The sequence below is a fragment of the Etheostoma spectabile genome, chromosome 24 (genome assembly GCF_008692095.1).
Source record: "Etheostoma spectabile isolate EspeVRDwgs_2016 chromosome 24, UIUC_Espe_1.0, whole genome shotgun sequence".
In the NCBI taxonomy this organism is placed as follows: domain Eukaryota; kingdom Metazoa; phylum Chordata; class Actinopteri; order Perciformes; family Percidae; genus Etheostoma; species Etheostoma spectabile.
Genome location: NC_045756.1, coordinates 14664586 through 14686124, shown reverse-complemented (window position 1 = coordinate 14686124; position 21539 = coordinate 14664586). Strand labels below are relative to the sequence as shown.

Genomic DNA, 21539 nt, shown 5'->3' with positions numbered 1-21539 from the left:
CATTTACTCACCTTTCAACCACATCTCTGAGTCCTAATCAGGAAATTAAGCTGGCTCAGGTGGACATCACTTGACCTACATACAGAACTTCAATTACGGGATACCATGTTGTCTTACATGGGAGGGGGATGGCAACACCGGTCTCTGTTCCAAGATGGTCTTTGGCATAGAATGTGAATATCCTCCCTGATATTTAACGAACTGTTCCGGTTTTAATGTCAAGGACCTTTTAAGAGAATGAGTAAACACCAGAAACAGACCAAAACCATTCACATCTGACACCACAGACCATATTTGAACAGAGACAGAGGTTACCTTCTTTGCCCATATAAGACCACCTGTCATCATTTGACCAATGTTATTTTTTCTGGTCGCATCACTACACCTGAACCTGCTTGATAACAACTGAGCAAACTCCATCCATTGATGAAAACCAATAGATGTGGTTGACACCCCGGAAAACTAGTAATTGGAGAGTAAAGATTTTTTGTTGAGCCAGATTATTATGTCTTTTTTTTTTCTTTTTTTTTAAACAACAGTTTAGATATATATTCAAAGCTAGACACAGATACGACATTGTTGCTGATGGTCACTGACAAGTTGTTCAGAGCAGATTAGTGTTCTGTGTCGTCATGGGCTATTCAGTAGTGGTATGTGTTGTCTTTGGAGATTGAATTTGTGACTTCTCACTCACACACTGGTGTGTCTAACTCTGAGGTTCCTGCTGTCCTGGTGATGTCTGCAAAAGGACCATCTGTATAACTTTTTTTTCTTTTTCTTTAAACTTGTTTTTGTGAGCGTGATGGCGCCCACAACATACCACTAAACCACAGTGCTGAGACCACAGCAGTACACAACAACCCTGAGCCATTCAGTCTGTTCCATTTCTCTTACTTTCTCATCAGACCAGGGCAAAAATGATGTTGGAGAATACTTTTCATTGCTTGTTTTTAGCCTTTATTGAAGTTACTTTGGACAGTACATGGAGTGTCTGGAAATGTGGACAAACAGTGGACTGTGTTGGAAAGTCACTACAGCATACTGTATGTTTGTGCGATTAACAACTTAGCTGGAATTGTTATACTGCAGTAACTTCAATCATGTGAAACTGTGTATGTTAAAACAAAGGTTAAGGATTACTTACAACTGTGTTAAGCCCCAGGTCTGGTTTTAGCTGTTAAACATTACTTTGTACCTCTGTTTTGTAATGCTAAAGATGCTTACATGGACATGTGAAAGGGCTCTAGAGGCTCGTGAAGGTAAAAGGTAAAAAGTCAACCTGATTTTGGAAAGGGAAGCAGTTTTCATTCATTGGTTTGACTTAACAGTTACATTCTAAAAGATACAAACTGATGAAAGTATTCAGTGCTGTGAAAACATGCTAAATAAAGATGACAGCTTTTTTCCAACTTGTATTGCCTTTTAATCCTGATTTTAGTCCACAGGTCCTTTGGTATCATGACAATGAATCTCACCCATGTTTAGCTGTTTATTATTATTAAGCACAGACAAACGTCTATCATTAAACCTTGTCCACTGAATACACTCAAATATTTACATCCCAAGCATGAAATGTATGTCATGCTAAGACGCTAACCTTTGTGGACCACTTTGAGTTGTTATTGGCTTTAACAAGGCTAAGAGTCTGAAGCCAAGCCAGCTGTGATGTGGTGTGTTGGGCTAAATGCTAGCACGTGAACAGCAATGTGCTAACAACAACATGCTGGTATGTAGCAGGTAATGTTGACAATGTCAGCATGCTAATATTAGATAATTAGCAAAAAACACAAAGTATAAAGAATACCTGCAAAAATACCACCATCCCCATTGTGATGGTATTATTTTTGCAGGTATTCAGACATAAATTTAAATTTTGAATTAGTGATGGTGCTAGACTTGACTTATTAGATTTCATCCTGAGGGGGGCATCCATACCGAATTTTATGTCAGTCCATCCTGTTGAGACATTTAAATCTGAACCAAAAGTATTGGCCTTCTAGTGGGGCTAGAGAAATTTAATAATGCAAGGATCAATGGAGTTAGTAGGATTTATGCTCTGTGAACCCCAAGTGTCTGAATGAAGTTCTGTGCCAATCCATCCAAAAGATGTTGCGATATTACCACTGGATAAGAGAAAATTATGACCAGCTTCTGGCTCTAGATAAAAAGTCAGGGGATTACTAAAGTCATTACAATTCATTTTCTAATGCCTCCGGATGTGAATCAAGTTTGGTTCCTGACCTGCAGTTATCAACACAAAGAAAAAAGCAAAGAAGATGGGGGTGTGCCCATCAAACCCTGTAAGTACACGTATACTCTAAGATAAAAACAGCATACAAAGGAATTAACCCTGACTCTTCCAAAGATTTAATGAGGCATTGGGGTTATCTTCCTTTATAGTAATAGTCCCATAATGTTAAAAATGTACTTTCTAAATGGACTCATTGTTAGTCGGCTGCTGCTTCCGATGAAAATAGACACAGACTGACTTAAATTATTTATTTATTTGAAACAGTTTTGAAAAACAGACCCAGGACGCAGCACTTCTGGTCATTTTTTTAAATCATGCTGCAATTATCACAAATGATTATGAAAAGGATAGTATTTAGTTCAATCACATACTTGTTAAATGTTGGTCAGTGTGGGAGAAACTACACTTTACTGAAGATCTAGGCATATTGACAGTTGTATTACAAAAATGTATCGGATTCTTAAAATGACAGATGCAAATAGTGAGACAAAGTTTAGTTCTGAGACCAAATTGGTACCTTTTTTACTCAGTGAAAAACTTTAATTTTTTTATTTAACCAATCGAGACCGTAGAGCAACGATCAGGGACCGCTGTTTAAAGGTTGTAAACAGTACTCGGTTTTTTGATACTCAGTAGGGACACAATTCAGTTAATATTTATTAAGTATTGAAGTACCTAGCCCTCTAAATATCTGTGTTCATGAGGATGGTAAACAAAAAGGCAACCTTTTTTTTTTGACCATATGTGGGGAAAATTAATGGAGTCAGCCACTGTTTAGCTTCTGGTCATATGGTATTAGGTGTGTTCAAAAAATCCTAAAACACAGATGAACTTGAAAGTTTTGTCCTGAACATTCACTAAGACTGGCAGTAGTAGTCCAAAGCCAAGATCTACTCATTGTCTACTCTGAGTGTTCGGACCTGGTTCGACATATTAGTGAGCCGTTGCTTGATTTTACGCTGGGAAGATTCATACTGGTCATTCAGCTTTCGAAATTTAACCATCATGACATCCAAACTGGCTTCAATCTGGTTGACTTTATCCTCCAAGTCTTTGGCGTCAGTAGCATTGACCAGTGCCTCATCAATGAGATTATCTTTCATCAGGATGGCCCTTCCCTTCTCCTCCAGCATATTTTTTGCATCAGGATACTCAGTGAGCGCCTCCATCAGATCATCTTTGGACAGTGCAAACAGATCAGAGTAGCCCACACTTCTGATGTTGGCTGTTCTTCTATTTCCTGCCTTACTGCCCTTGATACCAAGGATGCTAATTTCTCCAAAGTATGCCCCATCACTTAGGACCACAAACTGGGTAACCCCATCATCTGCCACCACAGCCAGCTTTCCTCCTTTGATGATGTACATTTCCCTGCCAATGTCCCCCTTCTTACAGATGTAGTCGCCAGGACTGAAAACTTGAGGCTGAAGTTTAAGGACCAACTCAACAAGCAAACCTGCTTCACAGTCTTGAAAGATGCGTACTTTTCTTAGAGTCTCCAGATGTACATTGATGGCGATCTCGGCCTTTAGCTTGTCTGGCAGATTCTTCAGCACCTGCTTCTCATCACAGGTTTTCTCCTCTGTCCACAGGTAGTCAAACCACTTAACCACCCTAACCTCCAGGTCTTTGGTGACCTTCCGAAACTGCATGTATTGCTTTATAGAGTCAATCTTAGCCTGGAACTCTACACGTGCAGCACTCATGTTGGAAATCATGGCTCCAACATTGCCTACAATTGTAGCAAAGATCAGAACCCCAGTGAGGAAGTCGGCTACCACAAAAAAGTATTCAACGTCTCGGACTGGGGGTGGTGTCTCACCGATAGTTGTCAGGGTAAGAGTGGACCAGTAAAAGCAGTAGATGTACTGCCTGGCCAGGCGAGAATTCTCAGGTTTCTTTATGTCTGGATATACCCAGGTGTCTGAGCCAAAGCCAAGCGTCTTGGAGATGGCAAAGAAAAGGCAACCATTCCAGTGGATAATGATGATAATGTAAAGTACAAGATTAGCAATTCGAAAGATGTTGGGATAATTTGTTCGAGTTTCAGTCCGGTCAAAGAACTCAAAAAGACGGGCTAACCTAAAGAGACGGTTGAATCTCCACTCTGGGTTATCAATTCCAATTATGAGAAATATAAAATCTGTGGGAATAATTGATATAATGTCTAATTTGAACTGACTTGTCTTCATATACTTTTCTTTCAGGACCTTCTCATCCTTTACAAGAAGGCCTTGCTCCAGAAAACCTGTTGACACATTTAGACAAACATTAGAATTAGTATGATTATTAGAATTATCATATACTCAACGGTCCTTTAATCTTCGCACATTCAGTCAAGTTCCTGGCACTGACCTGTCCTGGCTCTCACGAAGATGTCAGTGTAGTAGAGGACATCGGAAGTGTAATCCAAAACCATCCACAGCGTTGTATTTGTCTTCTGCAGGTCATTAAAACAAGACCTAAACGGAAGCAAAACCATAATAATGTAATGTAATGTATACTTTATTAATCCGACAAGGGGAAATTACAATAAAGACAATGATAAATGATAAGACAATATGACATATGATGAATGACAGTGATAAAAACAGTAGGAAATCCCAAATGCCATGAATTCAGACCTGGCCACTAGGAAGATAAGGTTGTAGAACACTGGGATGGCCATTGTGGACAGCCAGTGATAGTACATGTCTGTGGCAGGGTCCATGATCCACACCTCCTTTCTGAAAAGGGATTTTTTGTTTTGTTAAAAAGCATGTTTATACTTGGCAAAATAGGGTACTAACACAGGTTGTTGGTACATTGTATCTTAATACTATCTATTTAAAAATGATAAATCAAGCAGAAAGTTGAAACCATAGAACATTTTATATGGTACTCACGGTGCTTCCTTTTTATCATCTTTCTTGTCATCTTTCTTATCATCCTTTTTAGGTTCCTCTTTCTTGGCATCTTTTTTACTGTAAATGTCAGAAAAAGGCAGGTGAGGTTAATATTTAGGGATGCTGTGACATAGTACGGTCATGGAAACGTAGACCAGGGGTCATCAACTACATTTTTCCCAGGGCCAGAATTTCTGTAAGCAGACACTCTGGGGGCCAGATTTTCTTACTAAATTAATGCTATATTTTTTATATTAAATATATTATAGTACATGTATTAGTGTTAACAGACTCCTAAAAAACATGGAAAATCCACAGTGATAACTAGGCTACTTAACTAGAAAATGATCTCAGACTTTAGTCTCCAGAACCAAAGAAGACATTATGCAACTGTCAAAAGAGTCAATTCAGTGGAGTGTTCCTTTAGTGTGTGCACACATTGATACAACTGAATAAGAATGTAACTTCAGTTGAAGTTGAATGCACTGGTCCAAAAAGTTTAAAAGGCCCAGGTTTGCCTTGGACCAGTTCTTAGTTATGCTGCTATAGTTTATGCTATAGACTGCCGGAGGACTTCCTATGACACACTGAGCCCCTCTCTCCTCCTCTCCCTTTTATTTGTGTGCATACATGTCCCATGATTACATGTCCCCATTACTAACTTAGGTCCAGGGAGCTTATGCTTTCTCACCTTGCAGATTCCCTTTGGCGTGACACCTGAATAGTTTTTGCAGCTACTGCCGTGGTCCTGCTTAGCGCTCTCTTAGGCCCTGTACTGCTATTCTTTCTAATAATAGTTCTCTTATCTTTATTGTTACTAAAATTGCCATTGTTCATTGTACCAACTGCTATAATCATTATAAATCACATTTCGGTCTATCTGAATGTTTTTCTGTGACCCACTTGGCAGTGGCAGATAGTAGCCTACCAAGAGCCTGGTTCTGCCTGTTAAAAGGAAGTTTTTCCTCACCGCTGTTGCACTAAATGCTTGCTCTTGGGGGGGCAGTTGTTAGGTTTCTGTAAATTATAGAATGTGGACTAGACTTACTCTATCTGTAAAGAGTCCTGAGATAACCTCTGTTATGATTTGACACTGAAATTGAACTGACTTTTAGCTTTTTGGTCCATAACAAAGTCTCAAAATCTCATGGCTGGACTATTTTCTTTTTGTTGTTTATTAGTCCAATCAATGAACAAAGAACACTTTGAAGACAGTCATATTTCATGGAATTGAATTGGCACTAATCTCTTTATATAGTATACATGCATACAGCAGCAGATGGTACACTATCTCAATTTAAATGTAATCAATTATTGTGATTAAGGGCATGTAAGAGGATTTGTATTTCATCTTACCCATCATTGTTGTTGCAGTTGTTCGTGTTTTGTGCAGCCAGGGCTAGCTGACCATCACTGGAAGAGAAACAAATAATTGCATATATTTGCAACCAAGACATATAGTAACTCAGCTCAGAAGACTGCAAAAAAAGGTATCTGCCAGCAAATGAAAGTATTTACACAACCAACACCCCAGAGTGGGCTGGAGAACCTAGACTGACATAAAACTACCACTGCACTCATACGGAGCACCACAGACAGGCAATATTCGAATGTTTTGCGTTCTAGTAAAAAAGATAGGAAAAATCACATCACACTAAAATGTAAAGTAAGTTTTCTTCCCAAGCACATTTAAACAATGCTTAAGCTGACCAAAGTGCTGCAGAAAAAAGCACTAATGTGAAAACAAAAATCTAAGAGATCTCAGGGCTGAGGGCCGGTAAATAAGATGTAAATGTAAATGTAAATGTAAATGTGCTGTATTTATATAGCGCTTTTCCAGTCTTAACAACTCTGTTAAAGATCTGTAATATAAGATGGTGCCTGACCATTACGAGACTTGAATGCAATCAGCAGGGTCTCAAATGTGATTTTAAAGTTAATAGTGAGATAATTAAAAGAGCCCAGCACTGGGGTGATATGCCCTCAATTTTTAAGTACCAGTCAACATCCTTGCAGCTGATTTCGGACCATCTCTATCAGAATCAGAATCAGAAATACTTTATTGATCCCCGAAGGGAAACTCTGTGTTGTAGTTGCACAAATATTATAAATAGAGTAGAAATACAAGAAATAAAGAAATATAAGGAATTGGATACGTACAGTATTTACATAAAGGAATGTTATTATACATTATTTACATAATTAACATAATTAAGGATTTGGAATGGTGAAAAGTTAAATAATAATAATAATAATAATAATAATAATAATAATTGTAGTATTTGAAATTGCACACATGTCAGGCCAGTGTTATTGCACAAAACAGATAATACATATAATATTGTCCAGTTTCAACCTCTCTAAGTGTGTGTGTCAGACACTTAGAGGGAGGAGTTAAAAAGTTTGATGGCCACAGGCAGGAATGACTTCCTGTGGCGCTCTGTAGTGCATTTTGGGAGAATGAGTCTGTCACTGAAAGTGCTCCTGTGATTGAGCAACAAGCCATGGAGTGGGTGCGAGACATTGTCCAAGATGGCATGTAGTTTGGACAGCTCTCTCTATCTGACACACCGACAGAGAGTCCAGATCCACCCCCACGACGTCACTGGCCTTGCGAATCAGTTTGTTGAGTCTGTTGGCATCGCTACCCTCAGCCTGCTGCCCAGCATGCAACAGCAAAGAGGATAGCACTGGCCACCACAGACACATAAAACTCTCAGAATGTCCTGCAGATGTTAAAGGACCTCAGCCTCCTCAGAAAATAGAGACGGTTTTGGCTCTTCCTGTAGAGGGCTTGAGTGTTCTTGGCCCAGTCCAGTTTTATTGTCCAAGTGCACTCCCAGGTATTTGTGTCCTCCACAATGTCCACACTGACCCCTGGATGGAAACAGGGCTCACTGCTGCCTTGGCTCTCCTTAGATCCACCACCAGCTCCTTGGTCTTTGTCACATTGAGCTGGAGATGGTTCTGCTCACTCCATGTGACAAAGTCCCCACCACAGCTCTGTACTCAGCCTCGTCCCCCTCGTGATACATCCAACCACAGCAGAGTCATCAGAAAACTTCTGAAGAGGAGGACTCTGTGTGGTAGTTGAAGTTTGTGGTGTAGATGGTGAGAGAGGAAGGGAGAGAGGACAGTCCCCTGCGGGGGCCCGGTGTGTGCTGACCACTCTGTCTGATACACGTGTTGCAGGCGACATACTGTGGTCTGCCAGTCAGGTAGTCAACAATCCAGGCACGTGGGGGGGATCCACCTTCATCGCTGTCAGCTCACCCAGCAGGGCCAGGGATGGTGTGAAAGCACTGGAGAAGTCAAAAAACATGACCCTCACCGTGCTTGCCGGCCTGTCCAGGTGGGCGTAGATGCGGTTGAGCAGGAAGATGATGGCGTCTCAACTCCAACCGGGGCTGGTAGGCGAATGGGGGGGTCCAGGGAGCCCCACCATGGGCCGCAGCGTTCAGAAACAGTCTCTCCAGGGTCTTCATATGTGGGAGGTCAGTGCCACGGGTCTGTAGTCCTGGCGTCACTGGGACGTGGCGTCTTTGGACCAGGAACAAGCAAGATGTCTTCCACAGCATGGGGACCCTTTGGAGACTAAGGCTCAGGTTGAAGACATGTGAAAGACTACCATAGCTGAGAGGCACAGGCTTTGACACCCCAGGACCGGACCAGGACCAGGGCCTGCAGCCTTATTAGAGTGGAGTCTGGTCAGCTGTCTTCTCACTGGTCAGCAGTGAGGCACACAGAGGTCAAGGTGGGGTAGGGGGAGGGAGTCAGGCTGGAGAGAGGTGTTAACCGGAGGGGGTAGAGGAGGGGGAGGTAGGGCTCTCCGGGAGGAGGACAAGGGACAGTGAGGGGGGGAGGGGGAAGTAGTGGGGTTGGGGTTAAGACAGCAGTTGTGTTAATGGGGGATGGGCAGGAGCGGAGCATCAAATCTGTTAAAGAACAGATTGAGTTCGTTGGCCCGTCCAAGCTGCCTTCAACTCCTCTGCTGCCAGTTGGTTGAAGCCAGTGATGGTCCTCATTCCGCTCCAGACCTCCCTCATGTTGTCTGCTGGAGTTTACGCTACGCTCCTATGCTTCTCCTGTACTTTTCTTAGTTTTGATCTTCACCTTCAGGTCCCTTATGATATGGCCCTCACCTCCTCCCTATTCCCAGCTCTGAAAGCCCTCCTCTTAGCATTCAGGATGTTCTCGATGTCCTTTGTTACCCGCGGTTTGTTGTTTGGGTAACACTGAACAGTCTTTGCTGGGACAGTGCAGTCCCCCAGAAGTTTATGTAATCTGGATACACTCAGTCAGCCCATCTATGTCCTCTCCATGTGGCTCACAGATGCATCCCAGTCTGTCACCTCAAACATCCCTGAAGTGTCTCATAGGCCTCCTCCGACCATCTCCTCACTGTCCTTGAGGTCAGAGGTTGCCTTTTCACCAGAGGCACATAGCAGGGGTTGATGTGAACCAGGTTGTGGTCGGATCTGCCCAGTGGGGGGAGGGGGGAAGAGCTGTATGCGTCCCTGACATTAGCATACAGCAGGTCCAGGGTCCTCTCCTCTCTGGTATGGCAGCTCACGTACTGGGTGAAGTTTGTTAGTGTGGTGGTCATGGTGACATGGTTGAAGTCACCCGAGATCACAATGAGGGCACTGTTGAGGTGTTGAGTCTGGAGTTGGGCAATGGCGGTGTGGGTGACGTTACACGCCGACGTCTGGAGAGGGCGGAATGTAAACAGCAACGGCGATGGCATGTGAGACTGGGAAAAGCCTAAATAAAGGGAGTTGCAATAGTCCAGTCTGGATGTAATTAAGGCATGAATAATAATTTTCCATGTAATGGAAGGACAGAATTGGCTTGAGTTTGGAAACAGTTGTTAACTGATAGTAACTATTTAACCCTTATGTTGTCTTCCTGTCAACCATGCAACTTTTTGTTGGGTCAAAATTTTACATGAAAACTTTCTCAACCCTTTGTTGTTCTTTCACTATTTGACGTTTTTGTATTTTTTTCAGCGATTTAAAAAAATTGTTTTTGTTAAGTTTTGTTTTTGTTTTTTAGCGATTTCTTGTTTGTCAATTTTTTTCTCCCAGTTTTTTTTTGTATCAATATATCAGTAGATTTGTTTTCAGCAATTTCTGCAGAGTTTTTTGTCGATTTTTTTCAGCAATTTTCTTCATGTTTTTATAGATTTCCTTCCAAATTTTTCATCACTATTTCAGATGTTTTAGTCAATTTTTTTCAGCAATTTCTTTTGATGTTTTTGCCAATTTTTTCCCCCCACGTTTTTGAAGCTTTTTCCCAACGTTTTTGTTTCTTTCTTTCAATGTTCTTTTGTTCTTTTATTCAAATGATATACTATTCAATAAAAGTAATAAACTTGGTTGAAAGAAACACAAATTTCTGATATGGAAACTTCTTAAAAATGGGTCAAATTTGACCCGAGGACAACAGGAAGGTTAACAACGGAACTGATTTATTTGAGAAGACAGAGCTCAGAGTCAAATATGACGCCAAGGTTTTTGCATGTGACTTTAGACTTTACATATAGGGTTAGGTGGCCTAGCTTAGTAGTGAGATAAGTTCTGGACTTAGAGGGACCAAAGATAATTACTTTAGTTCTTTCATAGTTTAGCGGAAGTTATTTGCCGTCCAACTTTTAATATATTTGAGAGAGTCCAGGAGAGGCTGTAGGTGGTCCCTAGTTTTTAGTGGGAGACAGAGCTGTGTGAATTCTCAGCATAGAAGTGACAGGAGATGTATTTTTTAATAAGTTTTCCAAGAGGTAGCATGTACAGGTAGAATAGAAGTGGACCCAGGATGGAACCCTTAGGAACACCGTAGGTGTTAGGGAAAGTTTAGGAGGAAAACTGACATAATTCTCCTGAACCCTTAATACCAATCCACTGTTCAAGACATAAGGATGTCATGGTCCACAATATTTAAGGCTGCACTAAGATTTCATAAAACCAGAATGGCAGCAGACAGCAGAGAGTAAAATTATTGTCCCTTTTACCAGAGCTGTTTCAGTGTTGTGGAGGGTTTTAAAACCTTATTGAAAATGGGGTCAAGGATCTCAATAGTGTTCAAGAGTGGTTGTAGTTGTGACTGGTCTTTTTATTAAATAAATGGCAATTTTGAGATGGGTCAAAAGTTATGTATTTGACATCAAGGTTATGATGAACACTTGCAAGTTTAAAACCTGCAGGGGGAGTGCCAGTGGCTAAGCAGGAATGAGTGATGGTTTGAATAATAGGGCCAATTATAATTAATGTATGATGTGAGGGCAGATGATCTTGGTGGCCAGTAGTAGATTTCAATTGCATAACAATGTCCCTCAACGTAGAGTTAGAAACCAGTTAAAATTGATTAAAGGTAGATTGGCCCCCTAAACAGTGGTGCCTGGTGTCAGGAAGAGGACAGAACTGAGATCTAATGGTCTCTATCGTTTTGGTAAAAAACTTCAGAAACTTCTCACAGATGTCTGTAGATTCAACAGTGTGGCATTCAAGGAGGGCTTCTCTAAATTGCCTTTACTGAGGTTTCTGACAATCTTTTATTCCTTATACATTTTCTAACACTTAGTCAATACCAGAGTTAAAGAGCATCAATCCAGTGTGCCAAAACAAACCCAGGAAAAGCAATGTGTTCATGCAGGAAATGTAAATGCATTGGAACAAAAGTACAGAAATTACTTTAAAATACTTTGCTCTTACTGTCTCAGGTTAATGTAGTCTTTATATGCTCGCTTTTTCCATCCTTTCCTATCTCTCGCTCAAAACTAGTGTCACTTGCCATGTACTTGTGTGTTATGTACCACATGCAACCTTGTGACACTTGAGTCAGGGGGCACATGGCTTGGATTGCCCCATTATAACATAGATGTTGATGTAAACAGGCTTGTCAGGTTTAAAAAAAATATGTCTGGAACCAAGAAAAATAAGTGTATTTAGTTACAGCAATAGCTTGTGCACCAATGCATGAACAATTCACAAATTTCATTCAATATAAATGTTCTTTTTCAGCTTTAGCTAAATCTGTTGGTGACTACAATAACAAATTGGGCGTAAAACCTTAATGTGTTTTGTATACTGACTGATTTTTGAGTGAGAGTATGGAATGAAAGATGACGCTGAAAGATGAAGTGTTGGTCAGATCCTCCAGCAGTGGGGTCCTGGACTGAGATGGACAGCTCACCTGCTCCTGCTCCTCATGTTGTTCTCTGCCCTTTGGCTGCTGGGGCTGGACTCTGCAGGCCCAACACTGCTCCTTCCAAAGTGCATCATGCGTGTCAGCCTTGGGAAAGAGATATAAACCACCTACATTCTTTTATCAGCACATACACACGAACACATGGTAGGAAAAGGTGGCATAGTAACATCTGTAAATCATGCATCAGGGATTTATTAATAATAAAGGACATTTAAGTTGGTGGGTTGCATCAATTAAATATCAGTTGACATCACTATGTGCATTCTCTCTTCATTGGAGAGACTCACCTGGACAGCAGTCCTGTCCCCACTGAAAATGTTTGATCCTGGGTGTCCATCAGTCTGGAGACATGGAGCAGAAACGTTTCATTAACTAAAAAACTGTTTAAGATGGGAAAGTGTGTCTGACCCGTGCCAATCAAAAGGTTTGTGTCCATGGTTTAACTCTTTAGAAGGAAAAGTGTCTTTGTCTACTGAATGTATACTAAATTGACACAGATGTCCACATTGGCTAGTCATTTGCACTTTACCTGAAAGGCATATACTGTATGCATATGAAAGAGACATGAAGGTGCTTAACAGAGTGTTTCCCTTTTTCAAAGAGCTCGAATTGAGTCTTAGATCGATAGTCAAAAGATAGTTGTAGAGCTTTCAGTTTTATGTCGTGTTTTGCCCACTAAGTTGTGTATAAGCAAATTACAAACACAATATACACTACCGTTCAAAAGTTTGGGGTCACATTGAAATGTCCTTATTTTTGAAGGAAAAGCACTGTACTTTTCAATGAAGATAACTTTAAACTAGTCTTAACTTTGAAGAAATACACTCTATACATTGCTAATGTGGTAAATGACTATTCTAGCTGCAAATGTCTGGTTTTTGGTGCGATATCTACATAGGTGTATAGAGGCCCATTTCCAGAAACTATCACTCCAGTGTTAATGGTACAATGTGTTTGCTCATTGGCTCAGAAGGCTAATTGATGATTAGAAAACCCTTGTGCAATCATGTTCAAACATCTGAAAAGAGTTTAGGTTGTTACAGAAGTACAAAACTGACCTTCCTTGAGCAGATTGAGTTTCTGGAGCATCACATTTGTGGGGTCAATAAACGCTCAAAATGGCCAGAAAAAGAGAACTTTCATCTGAAAATCAACAGTCTATCTTGTCCTTAGAAGAAGGCTATTCCATGCGAGACATTGCTAAGAAGTTGAAGATTTCCTACAACGGGTGTGTACTACTCCCTTCGAGGACAGCATAAACAGGCTCTAACCAGAGTAGAAAAAGAAGTGGGAGGCGCGTTGCACAACTGAGCAAGAAGTAAGTACATTAGAGTCTCTAGTTTGAGAAACAGACGCCTCACAGGTCCCCAACTGGCATCTTCATTAAATAGTACCCGCTAAACACCAGTGTCAACATCTACAGTGAAGAGGCGGCTGCGGGATTCTGGGCTTCAGGGCAGAGTGGCAAAGAAAAAGCCATATCTGAGACTGGCCAATGAAAGAAAAAGATTAAGATGGGCAAAAAAACACAGACATTGGACAGAGGAAGACTGAAAAAAGTGTTGTGGACGGATGAATCCAAGTTTGAGGTGTTTGGATCACAAAGAAGAACGTTTGTGAGACGCAGAACAAATGAAAAGATGCTGGAAGAATGCCTGACGCCATCTGTTAAGCATGGTGGAGGTAATATGATGGTCTGGGGTTGCTTTGGTGCTGGTAAGGTGGGAGATTTGTACAGGGTAAAAGGGATTCTGAATAAGGAAGGCTATCACTCCATTTTGCAACGCCATGCCATACCCAGTGGACAGCGTGATGGAGACAATTTCATCCTACAAAGGACAATGACCCTAAACACACCTCCAAATTGTGCAAGAACTATTTAGAGCAGAAGCAGGCAGCGGTGGATTCTATCGGTAATGAGTGGCCAGCGCAGTCACCAGATCTGAACCCCATTGAGCTGTTGTGGGAGCAGCTTGACGCTATGGTACGCAAGAAGTGCCCCTCCAACCAATCAACTTGTGGGAGTGCTTCTGGAAGCGTGGGGTGCAATTTCTCAGATTACCTCACAAATTAACAGCTAGAATGCCAAAGGTCTGCAATGCTGTAATTGCTGCAAATGGAGGATTCTTTGACAAAAGCAAAGTTTGATGTAAAAAACATCTTATTTCAAATACAAATCATTATTTCTAACCTTGTCAATGTCTTGACTCTATTTTCTATTCATTTCACAACGTATGGTGGTGAATAAGTGTGACTTTTCAGGAAAACACAAAATTGTTTGGGTGACCCCAAACTTTTGAACGGTAGTGTAGATATTATTCCAGCAGAGGATGGGATGCCAACCTCTGGTCTGGGAACCACTGTTCTAAAGCTGCATAAAGATGATCAGTGATAAAATCGCAGGAACATAGATTTGGCTGGCTGTGCCGTGTTATTCTATGGGGAGAGCTGTGGCGACTGTCACTGCCCAATGTTAGGCGAGTGCAGATTTGAGTCGCGCATGCGTATGCTGTAAAACGGTTTATGGCATACCAACGGCAACGCGTCATACCCGATGAGAGTCGAGTCAGACCGGCTCTAGTCAAGTGTGGATGTTAGCTACGTACACTCAGATTTAAACGGTTTATGGCACGAAATCCATAAAATAACACATTTTTTTCATTACAAACAATAACAGAAGCTGGGAATCATTTCAAAAACGTTTTAGCTATCTATTATTGCTTGATTGCTAACGTAAGCTCAAAACGCCATTCAAGTGACTTTCTGACTTGCTAACTTGTAGCTAAGCTAGCAGTCAATTCCAAAACGTTTTAGCTGTCTATTGTTGTATGGTTGCTAACGTTAGCTCAAAACGCCTTTTAAGTGACAGCTTTTGTTGTGTTTGATTGCTAGCTTGTCACAAAGCTAGGAATAATTTCAAAAATGTTTTAGCTATCTATGACTGATTGATTGCTAACGTTAGCTCAAAACGCCATTCAAGTGACAGCTTTTGTTTTCTATGCTAACTTGCAGCCAGCAGTGAACAAACGTGGTTGAGTAGGTCCATTTTTACTGTATTGACATTACAGAAGTCTTTCGTTAGCATCTTATATGCTACTTCTCGCAAAGTGACGCATGCGCGACTCAAATCTGCACTCGCCTCACATTGGGAAGTGACAGGGACAACAGAAGGTGGTGCACCACTTGAAATTGCTACAGAGCGCTACGCTTGTTGGTGCCGATCTTTCAAAGTGCAACCAATGAGATAAGGAGGTAGCCAAAATCGATTATGTATACCTGCGCTGCGCTTTGCCTCTGAGGTCTCTACACTATTACCGCTAAAAATAAATAGGTGGCTTTATTGACAGAGAAAACTTCAGCGGTTAAGATTAACTTTAACGTTGAGCCACTATTCCCTCTCCCTGAGACGAATAAGTTGAGGGGCACTTGACAGCGTTCCTTTGGGTTTTTTGGGTTGACAAATGGTGTGTGTCCCTTGTCAGCGTCATTTCAATGTATCGTTTTCCGGCTCCTCATTTGCATAAAGTTGAATCCAGCCAACTTTATGCAAATGAGGAACAGACGGCTCAAAAGCAGATGAAAACCTTTTAAAATGACCTTTGTCTAACTGAAATAAAGACAGATTTAGCTCCTGCATAGCCTTTTTCTTGCTTCAAATGTTTTTAGAAACATGTTTCAGTGAACTATTTTCATAAAATAAGAGATCTTATTCCGATCACGCAATCAACTGCAGCCATTGCGGTTGTGGAAGGGTGTAGACTAATTTATCAGTGGTCATTTATGAGAAACTGGTGGCAAGCCCGCTAGCGTGCATTGCTGGGAAGCAAAGTGATCCTAACGCGTAGATGGACATGTACTTGTACGGGGAGAAGACCCTAACTATGGAACGCCAAAAAGCTCACTATACGCCACTTTCTTAGCCCATATTGAACGGTCAAAATGCTGTTTTTTGCGTTGTCTAATGTCAAAACGCCGTAAAAAAGCGCCGTTGAATTCTCATTTAACGCCACTTTTTAAGGGGATCTGTACGCATATCATAGCGCCCCAGATAACGTGTAGTGTTAAATGATAATGTTACACACATCAATATATGCTACTCCCAGTTGAAAGCCTTTACTTTCACTATTTAATTTATCATCATTAGGCCACTTGTACTCTTACCTACATCTCCTTTCCCCTTCTAATGTTGGAATTAAACATGTTGGTGGACCATAAATACATTGTTGGTATGGATGTATACACTACTCTGCTGTGATATACATTCACAACCAGCATTCATTGCACCCAGTATGGTAACTGGTTGTGAGGACTGTAATCATATACAGTCCATCTTCATGCAAGAAAAGGGTCAATGGGATCAATAATCAATGGGATTTAGGAATGGGAATTATGGTGGGATAAACTCCTGGTGGGCAACACATTGCATTGAGTTGCTCTAAATTGGGAGCAAATTAAATTATTCTTAATCTAACATAAGTCTATCCATTTTACAAGTTTCATGACAATACCAAATAACTGTTATGTTATTGTGATTGTTGGTTTCTAAAATTTGATGGATGGTGTTAAAGCTAGAATGTCCTCTTATGTGTTTGTTTCCTCAAAAAAGTGTGAACAAAAGGAGGTAATTTTATCTTGATGAAAATAATTTATAATTTAACAATAAATCTTAATTTGTAAAACTGTAATCCTTTAGTTTTCATTTCATTTGTTTCACACGTCACCATTGTATCATTAAACACAATTTCAGAATGTACAATGAACATGTGTAATGCCGCGTGAAATGGGGAACCCCAAATAAGCCACTAAAAGTTTTTTGGAGGAGGCACAATGATCCTAATATTTAATTTCATAAGATACACTAAAAAGTAAGATAAAAGGACTCAATAATCTACATATTTAATTTCATAAGCTACACAAAAAAGTAAGAAAATAGAAGAAAAAAGACGATCTTTTGCATAGTGTTAGGTTACAGTGAAGTTGTCCCTTATGTTGTCCTGGGGTCAAATTTGACCCATGTCCAAGTTTTATATCAGAAATATGGGTGGTCAAAAATGTCAACAATGCGACAAAACATTGGGGAAAAACATAAAAAAACATTAGAACAAGTGACAAAAACAAAACAAAAAACACTGGAAGTAAGCAGCAAAAATCTTGGAAAAAACGGCTGCAATTTAAAAAAAGGGACAAAACTTCAACCAAAGGGACAAAAATACAATAACATTTTTGAAAAAAACCTAGTACTTTTTGTGTAGAAAAGCAACAAAAATATTGAGATAGGGACAACAAAAGTTTTTTTTTTCATGTTGATGGAAAGACAACAAAGGGTTAAATGTAGCCGTCATTAGTTCGTAAAGTATATTAAACCCCTTTTGCTCTTTATCTCAGTGTCAGTATCTTTACATTAGTCATTTAATCCATTGGTCAAACGTTCATACAAATGTCTTTATAAAGTTGACACATTGTGTCTTCTGTACATGAGCTATAAGAACACAAGAAGTAGATGGTGAAGACAGACGATACATAATTAGAGTTGCAGTAAAGTCTAGAGAAGCTACACGGCTTGTGTTTAAAGTGTATGTAGGCTGTGTATGTATGTCAAAACCTGCAGCTTGTAACCAGAGGTTCAGAGGTTCTAGTCCCAGACCCTGAGGAGCACACCATACGGGTAACTACCCCAGCGTACTGAAAATGCTGGTTTTCATTTTGCGACAGCTAACTGACAGACAGTAAAACAGCTTCTGTATGTGTTTAGTCCCATTAGCTGAGCATGTTTCTTAGCACTGTTAACTCAAATCCTTCTCTCCCAGATTACATCAGCTAAAATTAGATTTTCAATCCAACATAACTTGTTAAGCTCAGGACTTCAGAGCAGTTTTTTCTTGTAATCACGCTGCAACAATAAAAACAATCACTATCTACTTTCCAATGTAGTTTACCTGAATGTGAGTGATGATGACGAGCAGTTCAGACAGCAAGGAGAAGTCGGGGTGAGTTCTGCATGAATCCCAAATTGCTCATTTGTTCTTCCATTTTCACATCAAACATGAGACTGTCAGGAGAGCTCAGTTCAGTTCAGATATATAGATCCTGGAGTTAATATATGTCTTCTAATTCAAGTCACAGGAGCAAACAACACTCATGCTTTTCTATGGACAAGATATTGTCCCCCTGCGGTTGAGGAGTTCCTTCTGTTTATCCAATCTGCACCACCTCAGAGAATGAAGGGAGGAGGAGGAGGAGGAGGAGGAGGAGGAGGAGGAGGAGGAGGAGGAGGAGGAGGAGGAGGGAATCATTTTCTATGCCTTTAAACTACATGAAAATCAACCAGTGTGAGTTGTTTACAAAATAGAACTTTATTAAAAAAGAAATAGAGTTTAGTGATACGGTAGAATATATCAATATCATTACAAAAGATATTTTTTTCATGGATTTCGGATTTGGATTATAGTAAATAATCAGACAGTTTACCTTTGTTGGGATGTAAATGTTGCTGTGTGATTTCTGCGCTTATTTCAATCCTCCTACCTTAATATTAAAAAGTACTCAAGACATTTTGTTTTGACACTCGTGTTTTAATACCTCTAAAGACAGAATAATATTATGATATCATTATTAGTTTCTACAAAGAATCCCTGGATAGATAGATAAATGGGAGTTGAAAAAAAGCTGAAACTACCTATTTATTTATATCCCTTCCAGTCTAGGTAAATCCTCTTAGTGTGTGGACAGCTAAAGTGAGACATCAGACTCCACCTCCAGCTCTCGGAGAGGAGCAGGACACCCCCCCGCCTGCAGCCCTGGCTAATCTCGCCTCAGCTACTGCTTCCCTCAGCCACCTGGAGTCTGAGCTCCGTGTGTAATGGCTGGGAGCTGCTGTGAAAGTAAGAGCAGCTGATCAGTTCATCACATGGTTCATCAGTCGGTGCATTGGTCTTCCTCAAGATCACTTCTTCTCAATCCCTGCTTGGAATGAGCCGATTGCTTGGCCTGTGGTATTGCTCCAGAACCTAATTGTACCCCAAAATGATTTCCAGAAGGACCCCAAACCACTCCACTATATAGCCTACTACTGACTAACAGTGTAATTCTACATACAGGAAGACATTGTTCTATTACATTTACCTGACAGACGTTTTAGAATTTAATATGCATTCATCTGCTCAATGCCTTCAGATGATTGACGCAGCCTATCATGCATCGTTGAGATTTATTACTAATTGTAAAGTTCGCACCCATCACTGTGAGTTGTATTCCCGTGTAGGGTGGTCTGCTTTGGCTACACGGAGGCTTTGTCATTGGTATACATTTATATATAAGGCTATTCTTGGTGCGCTTCCATCTTATTTATGTTCACTTCTTATGAAGAAAAGTACTGGTCATTACTCTCTCCGTTCTCAGGTTTTTTTCTGTCCCACGTGTCAGTACTGAGCTGGGTAAAAAGGCCTTTGCTTACTCTGCTCCCTGTACATGGAATTTGCTGCAGAAGAACTTGAAACTTAGTAAATTGGTTTCTTTGAGTATTTTTAAGCTGAGAATGAGAAGCTTTGAGTTGGACTCCCTCACATGTCAATGTTTTAATTGAGATTTTATTGTAAGTGCATATTTGGCTTTCATGTGTGTGTCTTTGTACGTGATGTAATTTTGATGCCTATCTTGGCCAGGTCTACCTTGCAAAAGAGATTTTTAATCTCAATGGGTATTACCTGGTTAAATAAAGGATAAATAAATAAAAATAAAATAATCACAAAATATCAAAAACAAAATGTGGAGTAATCAGACATTTATCTCATGGACTCATGGCAGTGTGCTACCCATCCCGTTGTGTGAGCCAATCAACAAAAAGATGAGTTAATCCACCACCAGAACCGGGCCGAGTAGTTTACAGAGACAATCTCACATTCAGCTGTGACTGTGTGTGTGCGCGCAGAGTATATAGCAGTAGTTTATTTGAACATGTGAAACATTAAAATAAAAAATATACACACATGCATACATACATTCATGCATACATATACACAATTAAAATGACAGATAAATAAGGTCATGTACTTCTCAGCACAATCTTCCAAAATGATTGAAAGTCATTCAAACAAAAAATTCCTATGTTCAAAAAGTAAATACAAAATCTTATGCTTCACTTATTTACACATCATATACACAGATGCATACATACATACACATTTACACTGTTTTTGTTTCTTTTATTCCCTTTCTTCTTCTTCTTTACCCTCTATATATAGCAGATTAAATAATACCACATCTATACTATACTTAGAGAGATAGAGAGAGATAGAGAGAAAGAAAGGGTGGAAGGCAATACAAATGAAGAGTGTTTTAGTGATGTTTCTTTCGTCAACAATATTGAACTGAATTTCCACAGTCAGCACAGTCAGTTTAATGATGGTGGTCCTGTCTTGTCATTATTATCAAACTTAAAACTTCATTTCCACGCACGTTTAGTGGCTTGACGGTTAAGTATGGATTTTATTCGTGGGTGTATTTTGCTAAAGGTAATGTTATTAGGGTTATATAACTCTTGCCAAAAAGCAAACTAGGGTGTTTTTTGTGAATGGACCCGAGTCAGACTGTCATTTAAACGCATAATTAGGATTCAGTCAAATGGCTTTTTGAATGGGAGTTTAACACTATGAAGGCTCAACACAACATGAAACCAGGGGCTCTACACATGAACTCCAGCATTGAGAACATTATTTGTGTACACAGAGTTTACGAAAAAAGAAAGGTTTTGAACAACAAAAAGTGTCAATCATCTTTGCGGAAACCTGGCTCCATAATGCCACATCATAGATCGTGCTGTTTCACTTGTTCCACGCCGATGGAGCGCATGACTTTTCGATGTTAGAGATGTAAAATTAGCCCTCCAAACCATACGATGATATAGGTAGTTTACTCCTACCCTCTAAAACGACCCATAGGGATGTTAACCCTCGTGTTGTCTCCCCATCAAAATTGAAAATCAACACTTTTGTTGACACTTTTTTATCAATATTACATTTTTGTCTCTTTTTTCAACACTTTTGACGCTTTTATCCAATGTTGGTCACTTACTTATTAACTTTAGTTTTACAGTTATTTTTGGAATTTTTGGTCAATAAACCTAATTTTTAGGAAATTATACCTTAGAAAAGATGAAATTATTTAGACTAAAATTAAAGGAATGGATGTTAATGGATAAT

At 40.1% G+C, this 21539-nt stretch overlaps 1 protein-coding gene across 1 annotated transcript; it reads right to left on the bottom strand.

Annotated features, from left to right (window-relative positions):
- Positions 1-965: 965 nt before the first annotated feature.
- Positions 966-18554, bottom strand: LOC116673687 (cyclic nucleotide-gated channel cone photoreceptor subunit alpha). The gene is made up of 8 exons (XM_032505907.1): positions 18279-18554; positions 12630-12683; positions 12328-12426; positions 6493-6549; positions 5137-5214; positions 4876-4977; positions 4607-4713; positions 966-4499 (listed from the first exon to the last, which is right to left on the bottom strand). The coding sequence occupies exons 2-8, from the start codon at positions 12677-12679 to the stop codon at positions 3142-3144; spliced, it is 1851 nt and encodes a 616-aa protein (XP_032361798.1). The 5' UTR covers positions 12680-12683; positions 18279-18554; the 3' UTR covers positions 966-3141.
- Positions 18555-21539: the final 2985 nt, after the last annotated feature.